The 22,861-nt window shown below is 40.2% G+C and overlaps 2 protein-coding genes across 6 annotated transcripts in view; both read left to right on the forward strand.

The window, feature by feature from the left end:
* MID2 (midline 2) overlaps positions 1-8,341 on the forward strand; it is a 103,496-nt gene extending 95,155 nt beyond the window's left edge. For both annotated transcript variants that reach the window (XM_036497808.2, XM_004590177.3), the window contains exons 8-10: positions 1,427-1,588; positions 3,097-3,304; positions 3,681-8,341. In XM_036497808.2, the coding sequence (XP_036353701.1) occupies positions 1,427-1,588; positions 3,097-3,304; positions 3,681-4,083 (773 nt within the window). In that variant the 3' untranslated portion in view covers positions 4,084-8,341. The remainder of the gene's footprint in view (positions 1-1,426; positions 1,589-3,096; positions 3,305-3,680) is intronic.
* A 6,093-nt stretch (positions 8,342-14,434) lies between these two features.
* The window catches only part of LOC101527318 (NACHT, LRR and PYD domains-containing protein 12), a 49,736-nt gene continuing 41,309 nt past the window's right edge, over positions 14,435-22,861 (forward strand). For 2 of the 4 annotated variants that reach the window (XM_058658659.1, XM_058658663.1), the window contains exon 1: positions 15,959-16,034. The gene's annotated coding sequence lies outside the window, so the exon portion shown is untranslated. Of the gene's footprint in view, positions 14,540-15,256; positions 15,293-15,958; positions 16,035-22,861 lie in introns of those variants that run through there. The other 2 variants (XM_058658661.1, XM_058658662.1) reach the window with 2 other exon arrangements.

Raw genomic sequence — 22,861 nt, forward strand, 5'->3', positions numbered from 1 at the left:
CCTGTAGTTTTCTTAGAAAATTATTCTATATCCACTCCTGGAGATCATCCTTATTTCTGTTTTCATGGCTGCATTGTGCTTCATTGTAAAGCTTGTTTTTGTTTTTGTATTGTTAGAAATATATGTGAAAGATTACAGATTTTTCTCTTTGCATTAAAATTTCCTGTATAGTTTGTGATTCATACTGTGCAACAATATGTAAATAGGCAAGGCCTTAAGCATTTCTTCCGCCCAAGTCTTTATTGCCTTTTCACAAGAATCATAAGACATCTCCACAAATTTTTATCCTTTTCTATAGTGTATCTGTTTGGACAACATGATTATTATTTTCTCAGTTTTACCTTTGGCTTTTTTCTACTTCCCTCAAATCAATCATAAAGCACCTTTGACAGATCTCTTGAAAAATACTCAAGACTTGCTCTTTTCTAGCTAAATCCTTGGTTTAGAATGTTGTTCTCTCTTTTAATGCAAGCTAGTCAATTGGATGTTTTTAATTATGTCGATCTCCCCCTGTTTAAGTTGATGTTTATCATCTAAAGACTTTCAAAAGCAGAAGTATAAGTATCTGATCCCTTTCCATACTTGGGAGAGAATGTTCCAGACAACAGAGATGTTCCTATAGGATCTAACCCCAAAGGAATGTAGGAATCAGATTCAGGAAGGAATAAACATGTGTAGTGCCAGAGTAAGAAGCAGATATTATTTCTTGGCTTTTCTGTGATGCTTTGGAACACAACCTGTTTGTGAGGCTCAGGAACAGGAGTAGAATCATAAGCTGTGAAAGATTCACTACCTTGTAAAGGCAAAGCAAAATTGTTATTCAACCCATGATTTGTCATATAGTGGAGAGAACACTGGACTAGAATGAAAAGATACCAGGGTTCCTCACTCAGTGTCATCAACAACTCTCAGTGGCCATGGGCAAGTCATCTTTCTTCTCCTAATCCTACCTTCCCATTTGTAAAATGAGGGAAATCTGATGTGTAGGTGCTTCTTTTGCCTCTAAGTATTCACATTTCTGTGCTCTGCACAAGACTATCCCATCCATACAAGCTCAGAGGAGTGGACATTTGTAATAAAGATTCATAGAATCCATAACAGCGGTGATCTAATGAAAGTTTACACATTGGCTATTTCTGTTATTTGGTAGAAATTGAAAGTAAGCTAACTTTTGCTAGTGATTGCATTCAATTGCCAGAAATGAGGAGCCTGGCATAAGCCTAGCTCTGTGGGATAAAAGAAATAGTTGAATTATAAACCCTGGTTCATCTCATATGCCTTCTAAGGCACAAAGCAATCCCCCTCCAAAAAACAAAATGAATTTACTTGGTGGGTGGGTATGTGGGAGCTTACAATGAATTTTCATTGTGTCTTTCATGGTCTGTTTTCTCTGTGTCAATGTACATCTCTTTGCTCCACTTTACAGGCCTGTATAATTCAGTGGATAGCTGGATGATTGTGCCCAACATTAAACAGAATCATTACACAGTGCATGGACTCCAGAGTGGGACCCGCTACATCTTCATTGTTAAAGCCATAAACCAGGCAGGCAGCCGGAACAGTGAACCAACCCGATTGAAAACAAACAGTACGTTTGGATGATCAGTTTTCCTCTCTCTACCAGGAAGTGCGCTTGAGCCTGTGCAGTCACCCGCAACAATACCTGAGAGTGGTGGTACTGGGTAGCCGAGCTTTACTATTGCACTTTTTGCTTTGGGCAAGGTGTTGTTGGATTTCCCTGGAAAGTCTGTGTGCACGGAGATATAGATAGAATTAGCTGGTAGCTTGGGAAGATGTTAGTGAAGAGATATTCTCTGCTTTCTGTCCCCTATGCTTGGCAGATAATAAAATAAAATACTTTTTTTTTAGTAGAACTCCACTGCAGAGAAGCCATTTCTGTTAAGAAGTCTTTGGACTGCAAATAGCAGAAATACAACTAAGTTGGCTTAACAGATAGTATTTAATAGCTTAAATGAATAGTATTGCTTTTCATCTCTAGCAACAAGTTTGGCAGTAGGCATTTCAAGGCTAGTGCGGCAGCTCTGTGATGTCGTAGAGCGCAGCCTCCTTTTCCATTTGTGCTTTGATTTATTGCCAAATGGTCACTACATGACCACTGCAGCCCTCAGATGTCACATTTCCTCTTCAGATAAGGAGGAAGAAAGGGTTGGTACACAGAGTGGCTATTTTATTATGAAAGCAGAAACTTTCCTACTCTCTGACTTCTGCTTTCATCTTCTTAGCCACCGCCAGCAACAAGGTAGGTGGTAAGTCTGACTATTTAGTTTTTGTGGCCTCTGTAGTAAAAATAGAGAAGAGAGAAAAAGTTGGAAAGGGATGTTGTATTAACTATTTGTATAATAAAACTGTTACCATATCCAACACCTGCCTTCCCACCTTGTCACAATGTTTTTGTCATGTAACTATAAGGAAATCTCTGTTGTGAATGATCTTACACAACAAATTTTTTTTTCTGATCATTGATGATAAAACAGTCACTTTAACAAAGATGTTCAATTACCCGTTGCTTACATCTCAGTTGTAGGAGGGTAAACCATTGTCCTTTTGTTGAGTTCTCAGTTTTTATTTTGCCCTGCCACCAGATAGCAATTACTTCATCTTTTCCCCTTACTTTGTCTCATTCCAAACGTAATCACACTCCCTCTCTTAAAATATACCCATATCCCAAACCACCCCCTGAAATAAAGCAAAATGCAAAACATGTCTGAGAGCATGAGAATTTGGGAGTGTCCTTTAAATTTGATAATATATGACAAAGGGGGCAGTTTGTTAGCATCTATATAATTGAAATATGAATTCCAACAAAATGCTCATGAGAAATCCACATTTTTTCCAGAGTGGGAAAATACATATCTCTAAGATCATTTTATGGAAGATTAATCTGTAGTCTTGATTTATTGAAAACTTTGGCTTCTGTCTTACCTTTCTGATAAAATTTAAACAGCAGCCAATTTGAATTGACCTATGAATGATTGTTATATTGAGGTGCCCCTGGTAGTGATAATGGTCCTGGATGACGAAGGTAGAATTCTTAAATACTTCATCATGCTTTTTTTCCCCCTTTACTTTTTCTAGGCCAGCCCTTTAAACTGGATCCCAAGATGACTCATAAGAAGTTGAAGATCTCTAATGATGGGCTGCAGATGGAGAAGGATGAAAGCTCTCTGAAGAAAAGTCATACTCCAGAGAGGTTTAGTGGTACAGGATGCTATGGGGCAGCAGGAAATATATTCATTGACAGTGGCTGCCACTACTGGGAGGTTGTCATGGGTTCCTCGACATGGTAAGTGGTTTCCTTTTTTCTTTTCTTTGGTGTTGGGTTCCTGGGAGGTAGAATTATATAGCTCAACCATAATACCAACAGGTCAAGGATAAAAGTGATTAAATGATATGTGATGAAAATCACTCCTAGAAAAATTTGCCAGGCTTTTAAAAATAAACTCATGGAAAATATGACTGGCATAGAAGTTGGAAATTACTGTATCATTTCAACTGCTAACTTTTTAAAACTATTTGTTATTTGAACATTCTGTGATTGAATGTAAACTATTTAAGGAAGAAACAGTGAATGGTACTTCTTCGATATCCTCCATAGTGTCTAGCATAAGTCAGATCATTCATGAATGTTTGTCCCTCTCCACTTTTTGACTGTCTCACAGGTATGCGATTGGTATTGCCTATAAATCAGCTCCAAAGAATGAATGGATTGGCAAGAATGCTTCTTCATGGGTCTTCTCTCGCTGTAATAGTAACTTCGTGGTGAGACATAACAACAAGGAGATGCTGGTGGATGTACCCCCGCAGCTGAAGCGTCTGGGGGTCCTCCTGGATTATGACAACAACATGCTGTCTTTCTATGATCCAGCTAACTCTCTCCACCTCCATACTTTTGATGTGACCTTCATCCTTCCAGTTTGTCCAACATTCACAATCTGGAACAAATCCCTCATGATACTGTCTGGCTTGCCTGCCCCTGATTTCATTGATTACCCTGAGCGGCAGGAATGCAACTGCAGGCCCCAAGAATCTCCCTATGTTTCTGGGGTGAAGGCTTGCCATTAGGTCTCAAGAGAGCATAGAATTCACTGGCTCTCCAGGTCAGCAGTCCCTGCTTTCATAAACCTCAATTAGCATTCAACATATGAGATACAAAATAAAGTTCATTTGAAGCATCCCAAGTAACTAGATACTGTAGATTTAATTTGTGCATTAAAACTTGTATTTGAATTAATATATTGAGTTTCTCAGAATGAATAATCTGAGTAGTCTGAGTTCAAACCATGGAACCAAGAAGAAATTTAGAGAATGTCTCTGCTGTCATTGGAAAAATTTTAAATTCCCAGTGATATCAGAGTATAAATGGTATTGGAAGGAATTAGAGTAATTCAAGATAAATAATGTAGAAAGATGCTCTGAAGAAGGGTCTAGTCAGCCAGAAGTAAGGACTATGGGCAGCCTTCTTAGTGCTGGCCTCTTTGGCCAAATACCATTTCTAACAGTGTCAAATTCTCACATATTGTGTTGCTTTTGTCAAAAACCTACAACCAAGAATTTGTTATAAGGAAACAATTGTGTATATGTAACATACAAAATGAACAAAGTTTCTAAGCTGCTCTTTTGAGTGAGAAATAAACCTTAAAGGAAACATCAAAATAAGCCCCTCACTCCCTCCAGTTCTTCTTTCCTTATTCTACACACTCAATCATGACATAGATCATGAGATAGCGAGAAGAACTCCAGGTGGGATTAGGAGAGATTTGGAGACACTATTGCACAAGAGATACTACTGCTGAATAGAAATCTGATATAGCTAGAAGAGTCCTATGTAGCACAATTTCTCAAATGCTTCTTAATGGAGGAAGTCCATCTAAAGTGTTTTTCTTTAAACTGAAAGAATGTTTCAAAGAATTACAATCCTGTTACTCTCAAGTACAGTTACTAGCATTAGACTGAAAAGATGGTTCTATAGTAAATTTCTTTAGGAATTTGCTTTATTTAACCTGTAGGAATCGAGTGTTAAGATACAACTATTTGCATAGATGTATTTTCAGATAAGTGCTTTGGAAGTTTTGAAGAATGTCTAACGTTTTTTTCCTTAAACAAATTAAGTGATCATTCCTCTTACACTCTTGTTTACACTATTCATTGGTTTAGCCAACCCTTCCTGGAAAATAAAGAAATAAACTTCCTCCAAGTCTTCACCAGTGTAGTCAAAGGCTGAGTAGTCTGTGATTATGTCAGCTCAGCTTCAGGGGTTGGCCATATCAGGAGCCAGAGCTTTGCCAGAGCTAAGGCTGCTTCAAGCAGTCTACTCCTTTGGAACTGTCGAAATGTTATAGCTGTACAGTTCCAAAGAGGTATCCGTAACAACCCCTAAAGGTTGGAGCTTTGAAACAACATCAGAACTTCCCCACTCCTTGTTTCCATGGGCTTGGTGGATGTTCATTTCTTAATCTGTTCAATGAACTCTTAGAAGGTATCCCTACTACCATGGATGTGCACTTATTCACAAAACACGTTCCTTGCTCTCGAATGGCTTGTTATCTGTAGAAGACATATACATCTCTGTTTCAGTTACAGTTGTGTATTGTCTGTTCACTTAACATGGAAAACAAGACTGATGGAGATTTTTTTAAAAAGGCTCAAACTGTAAATCTAATAGAAAAGTTGTTTGTAGAGACTATAGCAACCTCCCTACGATTCAACAGCACTGCTAAATAGCTTGCTGTAGTGAAAAGCCCAGAATCTTTGGCATAAAATGATTCTAGCTTATCTATCATTTACTAATCATGTGACCTAGAGAGCAAGTACTTCACCTCTCTGAGCCTGCTTTCTCTTCTGTAAAATAACATCTGCGACACACGGGGGTTTCAAAAATATAAAATGATAGCATGTTTCAACTGCCTAGCACAGTATCTGGCATTTGTTAATTGTGCCATAAATATTAACCTCCTCCCTATATTTAGCCCCGCTACAATATAGTGGTGCTTTAAAATATCTTTCATTTTAAAGTTTCCTTCATTCCTCAGTTATCTTGGTCTCTTCCCTTAAGGCTGTCTCCAAATTCTTTAATGAAACAAATAGCTTTCCTCCTTTCATAGCACATTCCACTGACTCTTAGCATTCAGTAGGAGACCACAATTCCTTAGAATTTGGATTTGGTGTTCTTGTTGGCTTTCCCAGCTTTATCTTTTGCCATGACTGTGCTTACTGAGTTAAACTATTTATACAAGTTATTCTTTGGGCTCACAGCAGAGACATTAGTATTTTTAATGTCCAGATTCATCACTAGGAATTTCTCTTAAATTAAGTGAATAGTGTGAAAATGCTGTGTAAGTGTGGAACATTCCACCTCCACCCTAGTCCAGTTTCCTTTGTCTTGTATTTGACACTCCAGCGTCATTATTTTTGTGCCCTTTAGATTTTAGTACCCTGAGACAAAGTTTTAATTTGCCCACCTTACTTTTGACCTTAGCTTGGGCTACATTTCCCTATACCTGCCTCACTCAATCAGACCAACTCCTGATCTGTCTTTTTGAGCAATAATCACATTGCATTGTAGTCTGTTTCAAAGGATATTCTTCAGACCACCCATGTTAGAACTGCCTTTGTTGTTGGTAAAACAATTAATATCTCAGGACCAACTCCTGATCTACTTAATTGGAATATCTGGGAACATTGGTAGAAATTTTCATTTTTTGACAATTTCTTCAAGTTATTTCAATGCACACAAATATTTAATGAGTACTAATCATCTTCTGTGTTAGACTGAAGTCCATGAGGACAAGGACTTTTTCTTTTATTGTGGCTATAATATTTTTAATACCAGGCACAGTGTCTAGACCAGAGTGGTGACCTGGTTAATGTATATTGAATGATGGATGGATGAATGAAAACTCAAAGTTCCCGCCTTATACTCTGATATCCACAGTGGTATATTTTATCCTGAGCAGAAAAGCTTGATGGCTTCCTCATTAGAGCTGTATTGTTACTATTTTTCATAAGCACCAGGACTTATACATATAGTTGAGCACTGTCCTTAAAAACTCTTCAGCAATTGTCTTGGAGAATTACCTTTAGAGTGTGTGGCACCTTTCTTTTCAACATTTTAATTTTTTAAAAATTTGAAGATGGATATAAATGTTGGGTGTAGCCAAAAATCACTCAGAGCTAAGTCTGCAAAATAAAGTCAGAAACTAAATTGGCTTTGGGGTAATCAATGAAGGTTGACTCTTAAGTCCCGATGTAGGAGCCAAATAATGGAGAGTTATTTCCAAGATGCAACAAAGTACTTAGTGGGCATGTGGTGAGTCCCAAATAACTACTTCAGTAAATTTAAGACTTCATTGAATACAGGAAGTGTTGGAGACCTTAAGAGAAGTTATTGCTTACCTCTAGATAGACCCAGTTGAACAAAGAGAATAGGATTGATATTTAAATTAGAGAAGGTGATGCCATAAGATTTTCTTGGTTTTGTGTGTTTTGTTTTGTGGGGTTTTTTTTAATTCAGTCTATTCTCTACACATCTTTCTGTTTGAAAAGCATTTTCTGTCTGCAACTTCTGCTTGTTTTTAGTTTTTATATTCTCATATTGAACAAAGCACAAAATAGTCAAAATAACATTAAACTTGCTTTGAGAATATGAAAAATTTTAATGCCATATTGAAGTAAGTATTTGTAAGTAAGAATGACTGCATCTGGACCTGTTTTTAGTATGTAATTCCATTGTGCGTCTTTGGATGCAGTGAAATTCAGATGGCAGCAAAATCATCTATATATGCTTTTTAGCTACAACACACTAGGTGAATTTTCTAAGCTTCCATGGTTTACATATTTATATATGACTACTTGGATGGAGCAATCCAGAGACGGACTTTCAAATAAGTTCAAATATTTGATACCCTTTCTTCCAACAGAGACTGTAAGGCAGGTAAATAAGAACCACCATCATACTTATTTCTAGCTCCTGAAGCAAGTTACAGCCTTGGAGCCACTGAACTCTTTTTTGGCTGTGTTTTACAGGTCAGATGGACTAATTGCCATCAAGTCAGACAAAATTGCCTCTTATGGTGGGGGTCTGCCAACTCCAGACATATGCTGTGTTGTTATTGCTTAGAATATTTATTGGACTATTGTTGGACTATTTTTTATCTAATGCTTTACCCCAGGCCTGTTTGTACTGGGAGCTCTGGACTAGTACTGTCTCTCCAAGTGATGGAAATATGAACATCTGCAGATTATACAGCCTCATCCCTCTCTAAAATATCCCAGCCCATCCAAAATGCTATATTATGAATTAAATAAATATATAATGAATTCATGAGTTTCTGGTTGTCTCTTGCTGGAGTTTAGTTGGGGGCATGTCTATAAGGAAGATGTGGGTTACTGGAAATGAGTAAATGACTTGGGTGAAACAAATTACTGTATAAAGGATCTGTACATAAAGAGGGCCAAGGTGTCTGAAACTTGCAATTCAGTCATGAAGATTTAGACTTTAGTAGCATAAGTACCATAAGAAGTAAATTTTTAAGGCCAAAGAAAACATGACACATTCAATTTCAGGGACTGAAACAAAATTAGAATCAAGGATATGCTTTCAATGAACTCACTGCTACAACTTGTATTATTCTCTTCAAGTACATATTCCAGGTTCAGTATTGCCACCTTTTTTTTTTAAACTATTATTCTTAAGGCCTTCAAAGAATTCAATTAAAAGAGTTAATAAGTTAGCCATTACTGATGTGCTCCATCTTAGTAATGGAGCCTGTTGGCTATGGTCAAGGGTAGGAATGTAAGTCAGTTAGCAGACTTATTGTTAAATGCATCTAAAAGAAGCCAGGAGGGTTAAAATGCTTTTTGGGGATGTAGATCAGCAAATCTGAATCAGAATTGTAAAGGAAGACTGTCAAGGGTGGCAGGTAGACAAGCAAATTGAAATGTCCTCACATCAAGGGCCTATAGGAAATATAGCCCAAAGGTAATATGATTAAACTATCATGGAGACAGGAATTTGGAATATCCAGAGCCTATTGGTCTAACTGGAAGACATCTTTGGGAAATTCCAAATACGATGCTATTATCCACAGCTTACTTTATTGATTTTTTTTGTATAATGTGTGATGTAATGTTTGGAAAGGCCAGCTGCACTTGATGGACCAGGTTGGGAAAATGTTAGGTTTCTTATGTATGAATAGGATTGATCTCAGAGACTTAGTGAAGCTGATCAGATGGGTAGAAGTCAGGAGCTCTCAGTAATGAATGTCATAAATAGCAAGCATTTTAAAATGGATATTAAGCCATTGTATATATACATATATGTATGTATATATGATGTATACATATATACACATATGTGTATGTGTATCTACACTAGCCATATATGAGATAGTTAATGACTCTCCTCCACTATGAATTTCTGGGAGCAGAGGATCAAGGTGGTGCTCCTTTAAGTATTGGGCACAAAATACAAATTACAATTGTGACTGTCTGGCCTAGTCATTCAAGAAGCATTCATTGGTCAATGGTTATGTTCTTTGTGTTCTTCTCATCTCTTTGGAGGCTATTTAGATGAAAAAAAACAGTTCCAACATTTGTTATAGAGCACTGAATTCAATAATTACTGCAAAAAAAATTTTAGATGTATGAACTCAATTAAGTACTAGCTGTAGTTGAAAAAGGTAGTTGACACAGGGTTGGGAGCAGAGCTCTTAGTAGGACCAGCCATAAAAACACAGTAAGTGTTATTGGAATAAAATTAAAACCTGATGAGTAGAATGATAGTAGCCACCCTATACACTGTGAGACATGCTTTCAATGAACTCACTGCTACCACTTGTACTATTCTCTTCAAGTATATATTCCAGGTCCAGTATTGTCACCTTTTTAAGCTATTATTCTTAAGGCCTTCAAAGAATGAAATTTAAAGAGTTAATAAATTAGCCATCAGTAATGTGCTAATGGAGGAGTGTAGGCAAAATTCACATCCGTATTCGCCTTTTCACCTTTATATTTTACAAGAAAAATTAGTTGGTATGGTCAAAAGACAATGCTTTTATTGTCCAACCTGGGGTTGACAAACTGGGAAGGGCATGCTTCACACCTTTAGACTGAGAAGGTTCGACTGGCAATGCCTCAACTGGCCTATAGGATATATGCTTTGACTCAAGGAGAGTCTTTCAAATAATGTGATATAAATGGCAACGCTATAGGAATGGCTTTATTCATAGAATGCAAAGAGGATCTACTACTCCTCCAGCCAGATTGAAAATCCCAAAAAATGGATTTTGGGCTGATTTTCTCATTGATGTACGGTAGTAGGAAAAAAACCAATATGCTTCTCTTTGCCTAGCTAAACTCTGTCAGTGATAAGGGAGGGTTCTGTAATATATCAGAAATGTGAATTGTACAGCAAACAGTTGTGAAACACAGAAGGCAAAATTAAATCCTGGACCCAGCTGATTCAGCTGGTAAAGATATAGGAGATCTAAATAAGTAAATTACTTAGCCAAATAATTTGTTATTTGCATAGTGAAAGTAAAAGCTGTTTCTGCTAGTGATCCCTCTACCAAACACCAAAAATGATTCCACTGAAACAAAAGGGGCCAGAGGACTGCCAAGTCAATCATGGGGTATTCAGTTGCTAAGAAGCCCATTCTAACATTACTGTTAGATTGCTTTATAGTCTACAGCTCCATTCTGAAGAAAATGTCAAGTGACCTCATAACTCATCAGAATCCAGGAGGTGGGAGACATGAAAAACCCTCCTGACTGCCGTCACAGAGGATAAGGAGATGATTGGCAGATAATCTGAAAGCGGCAACTTCCAGGCCTCCAGTTTAGCAAGACCAGAAGCATTTTGTATGAATTTGGATTAGCTAGGATCCAAGCCTTTGCCTGAGTTACCTTTGTAAATAATACAAGAGCACCACAGTGCCAGAGTGGAGCAGTTCTACAGAGGCAAGTTGAAAGCCCAGGTAACTTCCTCCAATGGGGAAGCAAAACTAAATCTAGTCAGAGTCTATTGCGGAGTATTCTCTTTCCCTTCTGCTGACTTGCACACCATTTAATTCTCCACATTCTCTTTAGCGATGTGGCAGTAATAATATATACAACAAATTCAGGCCCTGCAAGAGAATCTCAAGCTTCTTGCTATCTCTAGCTCTTAAGTTTTGCAATTCTGAATTGAAGTACGTGGTTAATTTCTAAGTTCTCCTCTAACGCTAACAGTAGATTCCCATAAATGCAAATTTAATAAAAATATAATGATAGGAGCCTGATCTACCTACCCCAAGAATATTGGAAACATCAGGACAGACTATCAGGAATCCTATGACAGGAAAACAGAGTTGGGTAACATTGTTACTTTAGGACCATCATCAGATTCATCATGTGACTATCTTCCCCACATACACCTTGTATCACTTGGACCTTCCCTGTCAATCCTCCAACTTACATTTGTTCACTACCATTATCTTTAAATTTTATTTATGGATTTGAAAGGCAGCATTACAGGGAGGGAGGGAGAGGGAGAGGGAATAAATCATACATCTTCTGGTTCACTGCCCAGATGTCTGCAGCTGCTGGGGCTGGGGTGGTTGAAGCCATTGTTCTAGTTAGTCATGTCTAGGTTTCAAAGTTCAGGGCAGCTGTCTGATAGTTTCCCACATGTCCATGTAGGGAAATTGCCAAAGACATTCCATTTTCCAAGGGTAGGGCAGTGTAGGTGATCATTTGCTATAGAAACCGCAGGGGTCTTGGGTGTGACATTTCTTTTTTTTTAAAGATTTGTTTATTTTTATTGGAAAGGCGGATATACAGATAGGAGGAGAGACAGAGAGGAAGATTTTCCGTCCGATGGTTCACTCCCCAAGTGGCTGCAACGGCTGGAGCTGAGCCAATCCGAAGCCAGGAGCCAGGAGCTCTTCTGGGTCTCCCACACGGGTGCAGGATCCGTCCTCAACTGCTTTCCCAGGCCACAAGCAGGGAGCTGGATAGGAAGCGGGACTGCCGGGATTAGAACCGATGCCCATAACAGATCCTGGCGTGTGCAAGGCGAAGACTTTAACCACTAAGCTATCGCGCTGGGCCCGTGATATTTCTTAATAATGGCCTTTTTTGGTACAAACTCCCACAAAAGTCTTTACATTGCAGAGGGGCACTTGATAAAGCCACTAGTCTTAATTAACAATTGATTATTTATTTATTTATTAAATAAATTACTGGTCAGTCTCTTTCTGCTACATGTTGGAGTTCAGGGAAAATACATATAATCCCTGCCCTCATGAGACTCACAAGCTAGAGTGGAGACACCCCATTAGCCAGTGAGTGCTTTCCTAAACATGGGCACCAGCATTGGTTGGCTGCTCTATGTGTGAGAGGCAGTGACTCATTCAATCCTTCCAGAAATACTAATAAGGTAAATTATAAGTAAATTATGTAAAATAAAGACTATTATTGGTTTTCCGGGCCATGAACAGTTAATGTCTATGTCAATGGCCAGAGCAAACACCAGGGATCTTTTTCTTTTTTTGCTGTTTTATTAAAATTTATCGACACATCATATTTTTACATAGATAGGTATTTCAAAAACACTGATGAGTAGAAATGGAAATAAAAGGGAAGTTTGGTTTAGTGCAAAAACTTTTTTGAATTCCATCTGTTCATAAAGCAGTCTTCAGATGGAGTTCATGGAAAATATGTGATGAGAAAACTATGCAAGCAACTTCAAAAATTTTAACACCAAAATAAACACCCTTTTAAAAAATGGCTTGTCGGGCCCGGCAGCATGGCCTAGCGGCTAAAGTCCTCGCCTTGAAAGCCCCAGGATCCCATATGGGCGCCGGTTCTAATCCCGGCAGCTCCACTTCCCATCCAGCTCCCTGCTTGTGGCCTGGGAAAGCAGTCGAGGACGGCCCAAGGCTTTGGGACCCTGCACCCGCGTGAGAGACCCGGAAGAGGTTCCAGGTTCCCGGCTTCGGATCGGATTGGCGCGCATCGGCCCGTTGCGGCTCACTTGGGGAGTGAATCATCCCATGGAAGATCTTCCTCTCTGTCTCTCCTCCTCTCTGTTATCCGGCTTTCCAATAATAATAAAATCTTTAAAAAAAAATGGTTTGTTTGAAAGGCAGTTACAGACAGAGGGAGAGACAAAGACTTCTTTCATCTGCTAGTTAATTTCCCAAGTGGCAAGTAGAAGACAGACACCTAAAACTCCATCCAGGTCTCCTATGTGAGCCCTCAGGCTATCTCCTGCTGACTTCCCAGGTGCACTATCAGTACTCATATGGAATGCTGTAGGTGGTGGTTTAAGCCACAGAATCAGCCCTTAAACTTCTCTTTTTATTTTTTTAGAGATTTATTTAGTTTTATTGGAAAGACAGATTTATAGAGAGGAGAGACAAAGATCTTTTGTAGGCTGGTTTTATTCCCCAAGTGGCTGTACCAACTGGAGCTGAGCCTAACCTAAAGTCAGGAGCCAGGAGCTTCCTCTAGGTCTCCATTTGGGTGAAGGGTCCCAAGGCTTCCGGCCGTCCTATACCGCCTTCCCGCAAGCAAGGAACTGGAAGAGAAGTGGAGCACCAGGTACAGAAACCGGCAACCATATGGGATCCTGGGGGATTCAAGGTGAGGCTTTAGCCATTGAACCAATGTGCCAGGCCCTAAACTTATCTTTCGCTTGCACCTTTCTTTAACTTTCTGAAGTATCCCCATGTTTTTGAGGTAGAGTATAATTTCATACATATTTGTGATATGTCTCATGTAGAGGAAGGAGGATCTAATGTTTATTTCATATCCATACCTTCTACTTAAGAGATGCATTCAAAGTACAGGCACATATACGGTACACCAAGTGATAACATGTATTCACAAGATGAGAAAAGATGTTCATACAAGTGAACATAAGTGGGCCCGGTGGCGTGGCCTAGCGGCTAACGTCCTCGCCTTGAACGCCCCGGGATCCCATATGGGCGCCAGTTCTAATCCAGGCCGCCCCACTTCCCATCCAGCTCCCTGCTTGTGGCCTGGGAAGGCAGTGGAGGACGGCCCAATGCATTGGGACCCTGCACCCGTGTGGGAGACCCGGAAGAGGTTCCTGGTTCCCGGCTTTGGATCAGCGCGCACTGGCCGTTGCGGCTCACTTGGGGAGTGAAACATCGGACGGAAGATCTTCCTCTCTGTCTCTCCTCCTCTCTGTATATCTGACTGCAAGAAAATAAATAAATATTAAAAAAAAACAAGTGAACATAAGTGGGGAGTGGAGTGGACAAGGAGAAAAGGAGTTGTGGACAAGTGGAGAGAGGACACCAGCATTTCCTCCTGTGGGGAATGTGAAACCACAGGAAGCACCCAGCCCACTGCCAGGGATTAAGGGGAGTGGCTACACTGCGCCTCCCACTCCCTCTTCCCCAGTCTCGCTATGACAAAACAATCTGCGCAGGTGGAGTCACAGGAACCCTGGTTTGCGGTGTAGGACCTACAGCTCCGTGGTCCTAGGCTACCTGCTCCTTAGCAGAATCAGGTAAGATGCTTATTATGGGGCTTTCTACTCCTCCTTTCTAGTTCTCCTTTTTCTTCTTTATAAAAAGTTTATTTTCATTGGAAAGGTAGATCATATTTACAGAGAGGAAGGAGAGACAGAAAGATTTTCCATCTACTGGTTCACTCCTCAAATGGCCTCAGTGGCCGGAGCTGAGCTGATCCAAAGCCAGGAAGCAGGAGCTTCTTTTGGTTCTCCCATAGGGTTGCACGGTCCAAAGGGCTTGGACCATCCTCCTCTGCTTACCCAGGCCATAAGCAGGGAACTGGATCGGAAGTGGAGCAGCAGAGGCACAAAGCAGTGGCCATATGGGATCCCAGCGCTTGAAGTTAGCATTTAGCCACTGAGCCATCATGCCAGGCTCCCTTCTAGCCTGTATACCGCAGGTTGTCAGTCAGAGTCTGCAGTTCAAGGTCCAGTGCTAAAGAAATGACCTAGCCCAGTGGCTCCCGGAAACTGGGTAAGCAGGAAGGATTTACAAGTTTTTTTGTTTCAGACACCTCAAAATCGCCTCTAGTGCAGTCTTTGCATCTTTAATCTGCATACTAGCTCTCCCCCACCCCCGCTTTTGTCTCTTGTTCCCCAATGTTCCCTCTTTCCAGCCCGGTCCTTCCTCCGGGCCGCTTCCTCTCTGAGTCATTTCCCCTTCCCCGCCCCAAAACCTTGGCTCTGGGAGTATCTCTTCCTCCGAAGAGAAGGAAGTAAAGGAAGAGCAAACTGGCTTTGGGAACCCAGGTGAGCGCTTCCATCAGCGAGAATAAGAGAAACCTTCGCAGCCCTCCGGATTTTCAGGGAGGGACAAACGGGCGGCTTCTGTAGGCCGAGCGCCTGCGGTCTACACCGTCTGAAGGCCTTGGTGCCCGAACGTGGGAGCTGCCTCACCTCTCCCGGTGTCTCCTGGGATGTGAGGAGCGAAAAAGCAGCCCAATTAGGCGGTGCTGCTGCGGGCTTTCGCAGGGTGAGCCCTGCACTATGTTCTGGGACTTCGCTGGGAAGCTAGGGGGCGGAGGAGCGCCGGCGTCAGAAGCCATCATTTCGGGGGCGGGAGGTGGGGAGAGCTGGGAGAAGGGTGGTGGACCGACTTCAACTTGGGCACAAGGAATGCATACGCGTGCCAGCCCGTTGGTTCGTGTGCTTAGGGGCGATGCATGTAGGAAAGCGTACATACGTGAGGTGTGTGGGGATGCCAGCAGGTGATTTATTTGGGTAGTCCTGTGGGTGTGTGCGCCAGCTTGAAAAAGCATTAACAGCCGGGAGTGAAGTTGTGTGTGTATGTGCCAAAGTAGCCGTGAGGGCACTTTTTATACGTGTGCATGGCTTGCGTGCGTGCGTGCGTGCGTTTGCAGTCCGTACGTGGGGGTACGTGCGTGTGGGGTTTGCGTGCGTGGGGGCACGTGCGTGTGGGCGTGCATGTGGCTGGCGGAGGGAGGAACCGAAAGGCAAGCTAATTTACTTCAGGAGCCGGACGGACTCCGCGGTAAGTTCGAGAAGTTCTCGGCGAACGGGGTTGAAGTTACGCTTCTTAACCACCCCTTTTTTTGAGAGGAGGGCATTCGTTTGAAAATATGGAAAAGACCTAAAGAGGAAAAAAAGTGTACGGTTTGTCTGTAAGCGTAGAAGATTCTATGGGGGATCGCTCAGCAATAATGTTGTAACGGCGGATGACCCGAGTAAATTACTTTGATATTTGCCACCTGTGGTTTTTGAGGCTGTGGAGAAATGGAACAGGTGAGCAGGGTCAGAACAATCCAATCGTTCTTTTGGGGCTTGATGTGGCTTCGAGATTAGGATGGCTGTTCCTGCGGTAGACGGGGAGCCCTCAGAGTGGGGGGTATGAGGCCATCACTAGCCAGGGTGCCTGGGGGCTTTCAAGATCAAGCCGGTCTGAGGCGCTGGCGCGAGAGGCTCCCTCAGGGCTGGTTCTTGCCCATTAGCTCGCCTCAGGGCTTGCTGCTGAAATCCTCGCTGAGCTCTGTTGCTGATGGGTTATTGCTTCTCCCCGCGGGTCTGGAGAGCCTGCGGGTAGGAATGTAAGGTTGTGGCTTTGATGCCTGCAATTTTACATATCCTCCCAACCTTGACCATTAACTGTGTGACCTTACAAACGGTTTTCTTAATCTACCTGTGCCTCACCTCCCTCTTTTGTAAAAGATAACTCCTTCAGAGAGTAGGAGTGTAAATGAGACTAATGAATTTCTAGTCTATGGGAACCCTTTAATCAATGACAACGTTTCTTTAATATAAATTTGTATTAATTCATATGAATACATTGAAATGTATGCCAATACATGTTCTTATTAAATATAAATACAGGGAGAGGAGGCTGGCATACTGCATGATATGCATGTGGATATGTTTTTATAACTATATACATTTGTATGGACTTAAAAATACTTCCTGGAAAAAAATTGTTTCTTTCTGGCGCAACATTGTTAAGTTTTTAAAACATTTTAACTGAGTAAAATTGTATCTTTGATGTTTCAATGTAAGTATGTTTGTTGAATGTCCAGAGTGACCTATCAATCTCCTCAGACATTTAATATTTCTTTGTGGCAAAATCCTTTCTTCTAGTTTTTTTGAGACAGATGTAAGTATGGTATCCTCTATAATCACCCTACTGTGCAATAAAACACCAGGACTTCTTTCTCGCCTAACTGTAGATTAATATCTGCTTATTGTTCAGTAAAGATTCCCTTCCTTCTTTCCCCAGCCTCTGGCAATCACCACTCCACCCTTAGCATCTATGAGATGCACTTTTTTGATTCTATATATGAGTCAGATCATGTGCTACTTGTCTTGCTGTGCCTCGCTTATTTCGCTTGTTAACATCACAACTTCAGGTCCATCTGTGTACTTGCAAATATCATTTCATCCTTTTTAAGTGGCCGAATATATTCCTTTTGTATTTGGATCATATATTCTTTATCCGTTCATTGATGAATAGACAACTTTTTGCTTGTTTAGATTTCTAGGCTAGTTTGAGTCATGTTGCAGTAAATGTGGAGGACAGCTGCCTCTTTACCCAACCGAGTTCATTTCTTGGAGTTATATATACCCAATAGAGGGATTGTTGGATTGTGTTGGTGGCTCTGGTTTCAGTTTTTTTTAAAGAGACACCCATGCTGTTTGTTCACAGCAGCTGTACCAACAGTGTACAAAGATTCCCCTTTTGTTTCCTTTCATTGTCAGCATTTGTTACCTTTTGTCTTTTAGTTAATGGCTGATATAACAGGAGCCAAATAGTATCTCATTCTAGTCTAAATTTATGTTTCTCAAATAGGTAGCAATATTGCAGGGAAATAAAGGTGAGAGGCCATTTAGGAGACAGAATTCAGAGCCGGGGGTCAGAGTAAAGAGGGTGGCTTTGTGTGTGTGTGTGTGGTTGTTCGTTCGTTCATTCTTTTTTTCTTCTCGTTTTTCTTTCTTTCTTTCTCTTTTTCCTTCTTTCTTTCTTTCTTTCTTTCCTTTTCTTTCCTTTCCTTTTCTTTTCTTTTCTTTTCTTTTCTTTTCTTTTTACTTTTTTTCAACTTATCTGGAAAGTGCAGAGAAAGTCCAAGCCAGTCACTTTCCCTAAGGGGATCTTTGGGGGTTTTTAAAAATTGAAACCTAGATCTCATCATCGTTGATAAGTATTTGTTACAAAAGGCTTCTGTCCTGTTTTATGTACTGTATGTGTCCTAGTTCCAGGCTCACTGGTGGCGCAGGCAGCAGCTTAAACTGTTGTATACAACCCTGGCCCTGTCTTCTACATTTTAAAATAAATATTCTGTCAAAATACAGTATTCATACCAAGAAATACACATAAGTATACAGATAAATGAGTGACTGACCACACTCATAACCAGCATTCAAATTAAGAATGAATGTTATGGGGGCTGATGCTGTGGCACAGCCGGTACAACCACCATCTGCAGTGACAGCATTCCATATGCACACCTCAGTCACTCCACCACTGATCCAGCTCCCTGCTAATGTGCCTATAACTTTTTCAAGTAAAAAAAATATGTTTTAAAAAACAAGCATTACTAGTATTCTAAGAATCCTTACTATTCCACCTTTTGAATTTGTTTCTTTTTAACTTGGAAAAGATGAGTATATTGTCATACATGCAGTATGATTCAGTGAAGCAGTGTATGTAACTATACCAAAATGATATATCCACACAATTTTAATACCCCCCTCTATATTAACTACCACAACTAAGAAAATATGTGATATTTGTGTTTGGGTAATGAATTATTTCTTTTGGCATAACTATTTTCAGTTGCATCCAGTTTGTTGCAACTGTCAAGATTTCAGTCTTTTTAACTGTGAGTAATATTTCATCTTGCATGCATACCCCATTTCCTTTATCCAGGCGTCAGCTGATGGTCATCTAAGTTGACTCTGTAATGCAGTGTTATGAATTTGAGCTGCTATAAACATGGGAATGCAGATAACTCTTTCATGTGTTGATTACATTTCTTTTTGCTTATATTTTCTGGAATTGGTTGCTTGGATTATATGGTAGATCTGTTTTTAGCTTTCTGAGGAAACACTCTATGTTGTTTTTGATAATAGTTACACAAATTTTGTTCCCACCAGCAGTGTATTAGTGTGCCTTTTGCTATATATCCTTGCCAGCATTTTTTTTTTTTTTTAAATTGAGAATAATAGCCATTCTGACTGGGGTAAGGTGGTACGCCATTGTGGTTTTTATCTGCATTTCTCTGATGGTTAGTGCTCGTGAGCATATTTTATTCAATGTGTCTGTTGACCGTTTGAATTTCATCCTTTCAAAAATGATTGTTGATATCCTTTGCTCATTTCTAAACTGGATTTTTTTTTATTTGCTGAGCTCCCTATATATTCTGAATATGAATTCTTTATCAGATACATAGTTTGATCATATTTTCTTCCTTTCTGTTGTCTTTTCAATTTGTTCATTGCTTCCTTTGTTGTATGGAATTTTTCTTTTATTGTCTATGCTCCTGGAGTCTTAGCCAAGACGTCTTTGCTTAGGCCAGTGTCTTCAAGGGTTTCCTCTATGTTTTCCTTTAGTATTTTAATTATTTCAGCCCTTTAAGTTTAGATTCTTGACCCGTTTTGAGTTGAGTTTTTGTATAGAGTGCAAAATATGAATCTTATTTCAAATTTCTGCTTCTAGAAATTCAGTTTTCTCAACCCATTTGTTGAAGACACTGTCCTTTCTCCAGGGAATGATTTCAGCTCTTTCATCAAAGAATAGTTGGTTGCAGATGTGTATATTAATTTCTGCCTTGTTCCATTGATCTGCATGTCTATTTTTGTGTCAGTACCACATTGTTTTGAATATTTATGCTTGAAATCTGATACTGTGATGATTTCAGCATTTTTATCATTTAAGCTTGGTTTGACTGTTTGGGATCTTTTTAATTTTCATGTAAATTTGGAAAATTTTAAAGACCTGTTACCTATGTCTTTGTTATTCTGATTGGGATTGCACTGGATCTTTAAATTGCTTGGGTAGAATAGACATTTTGGTAATATTAATTTTTCTTTCTTTTCTTTTTCATGATACGGTTCCATAGGCACAGGGATTTCTCCTTCAACCTTGTTCTCTCCCCGCCTCACTGTTTTCGCCTATATTATTACAAATAGAGTTCTTTTTTTTTGAAGATTTATTTATTTCTATTACAAAGTCAGATATACATAGAGGTGGCGAGACAGAGAGGAGGATCTTCCGTCCAATGATTCACTCCCAAGTGACCACAGCAGCCGGTGCTGTGCCAATCCGAAGCCGGGAACCAGGAGCCTTTTCCAGGTCTCCTACGCGGGTGCAGGGTCCCAAAGCTTTGGGCCATCCTCGACTGCTTTCCCAGGCCACAAGCAGGGAGCTGGATGGGAAGTGGAGCTGCCGGGATTAGAACCTGCGCCTACATGGGATCCCGGGGCGTTCAAGGTGAGGACTTTAGCCGCTAGGCAACGCCGCTGGGCCCCTACAAATATAGTTCTTCAGGAACAATTATCAGTCCATCATTCTATTTAGCTTCTAATCCTTGAATATGGTAAATTTTTCCATTTTTGTGTATTCTGTTTCTTTCATTAATATTTTGGTTTTTTATGATAGAAATATTTCCCACCTTATATTAAGTTTATCCCAGGGTATTTAAAATTTTTTAGGTATTGTAAATGGGATAAACTTCTAAGTTTTCTTTGTCAGTTTTCTTTCTGCTGGTGTATAAGAATGCTACTGACTTTTGTGTGTTTTTATATCCTACAGCATTGCCAGATTCTCTTATGCATTCCAATAATCTCTTAGTAGAGTCTTTTTATTCCCCTATGTAAAATAAAAGATCACGTCATCTGCAAACAGGATTAATTTGACATTTTCCTTTTCAATTCATATTCTTATTTCTTTTTCTTGCCTCATGGTTTGGACTGAAAGTTCCACAACTATATTGCATAATACTGATAAGAGTGGGCACTCTTATCTAGTTCCAGATCTTAGTGGAAATGTTTTGAGCTTTTTTGCATTCAATAAGCTGCTGACAATGCGTTTGTCATGCACTGCCTTGATTTTGTTGAGGTATAGTCTTTTATATGCAGTTTCTAGAAATCTCTTTTTATGGGCCCGGTGGCGTGGCCTAGCGGCTAAAGTCCTCGCCTTGAACGCCCCGGGATCCCATATGGGCGCAGGTTGTAATCCCGGCAGCTCCTCTTCCCATCCAGCTCTCTGCTTGTGGCCTGGGAAAGCAGTCGAGGACGGCCCAATGATTTGGGACCCTGCACCCGTGTGGGAGACCCGGAAGAGGTTCCTGGTTCCCGGCTTCGGATCGGCGCGCGTTGCGGCTCACTTGGGGAGTGAATCATCGGATGGAAGATCTTCCTCTCTGTCTCTCCTCCTCTGTGTATATCTGGCTGTAATAAAATGAATAAATCTTTTAAAAAAAAAAGAAATCTCTTTTTATAATGCAAAGGTGTTCCTTTTTATCAAATGCTTTTTCTGAACCTTTTGAGATAATCATATGGATTTTATCATTCATGTAATCCAGATGATGCATAATACTTATTGAGTTGTATATTTTGAATCATCCATCATCCTTTTGATAACTCCCACTTGACCTGGGTAAGTGATCTTTTTTAATAGTGTTGCTGGATTCAGTTTGCTACTACTTTCTTGCAGATTTTTGTATTTCTGTTCATTCATCAGGGATACTTTCCTATAGTTCTCTTTTTGTTTGTTTCTCTGATTTTTAAAGTAAGATAGCGGCCTCATAGAGTGGGTTTTGAAAGAACTTTTTCTTTCCGTTGTTTTCAATAGTTTATGATATATCAGTTTCAGTTCTTTAAAAGTTTGAAAGAATTCAACAATGAAGTCATTTGGTCCTGGGTTGTTTGTTGGGAGGGTATTACCAATTCAACCTCAGTTTTGGTTATTTATTTTGGTTATTGTTAAGGTGTTCTAGTCATACCTTAGTTGTGGTTAATTATATGTGCCGAGAAAGCTACCAATCTCTTCTGTATTTTCTATTTGTTGGCAACAATTTCTAAGGATTTTTAATATTTCTATGGTATCAGTTATAACATCTCCTGCTTTGGATGTGTTTTTTTTTTAAAGATTTATTCATTTTATTACAAAGTCAGATATATTTAGAGGAGAGACAGAGAGGAAGATCTTCCGTCCGATGATTGGATCCCCAAGTGAGCCGCAACGGGTTGCTGCGCGCCGATCCAAAGCCGGGAACCTGGAACCTCCTCCGGGTCTCCCACGCGGGTGCAGGGTCCCAATGCATTTGGGCCATCCTCGACTGCTTTCCCAGGCCACAAGCAGAGAGCTGGATGGGAAGTGGAGCTGCCGGGATTAGAACCGGCACCCATATGGGATCCCCGGGCATTCAAGGAGAGGACTTTAGCCACTAGGTCACGCCACCGGGCCCTTTGGATGTGTTTTTATTCATTTGGGTTTTCAACATTTGGGTTTTGGTTAGGCATGTCAGTACTTTATCAAATTCATTTTTTTTTTAAAAAAGCTGTCTTCATTTTGCTGATCTTTTATACATTTTTGTGATTTCTATTTTGTTTATTCTCATAGTTTTTATTTCCTTCGAATTTTGGGTTTGGTTTATGCTTGGTTTTCTTTGTTTTTGGGTTTTCTAGGTTAGACCATGTATGTTATACCTGCCCACCCTAGTCTAGGTTATTATGTTAGATTTCCACCATGGTCTCTGTAGCCCCAGCTCCTGGCTCACCACTCTCCACCTCCTGTGATACCATGCTGAGGCTGCACCATTGTCTGTACAATCTTTCTCCCCCTTCTGGTTGAAGCAGGTCCCAAGATTAGGG

This window comes from Ochotona princeps, chromosome X, assembly GCF_030435755.1.
Source record: "Ochotona princeps isolate mOchPri1 chromosome X, mOchPri1.hap1, whole genome shotgun sequence".
NCBI lineage: Eukaryota > Metazoa > Chordata > Mammalia > Lagomorpha > Ochotonidae > Ochotona > Ochotona princeps.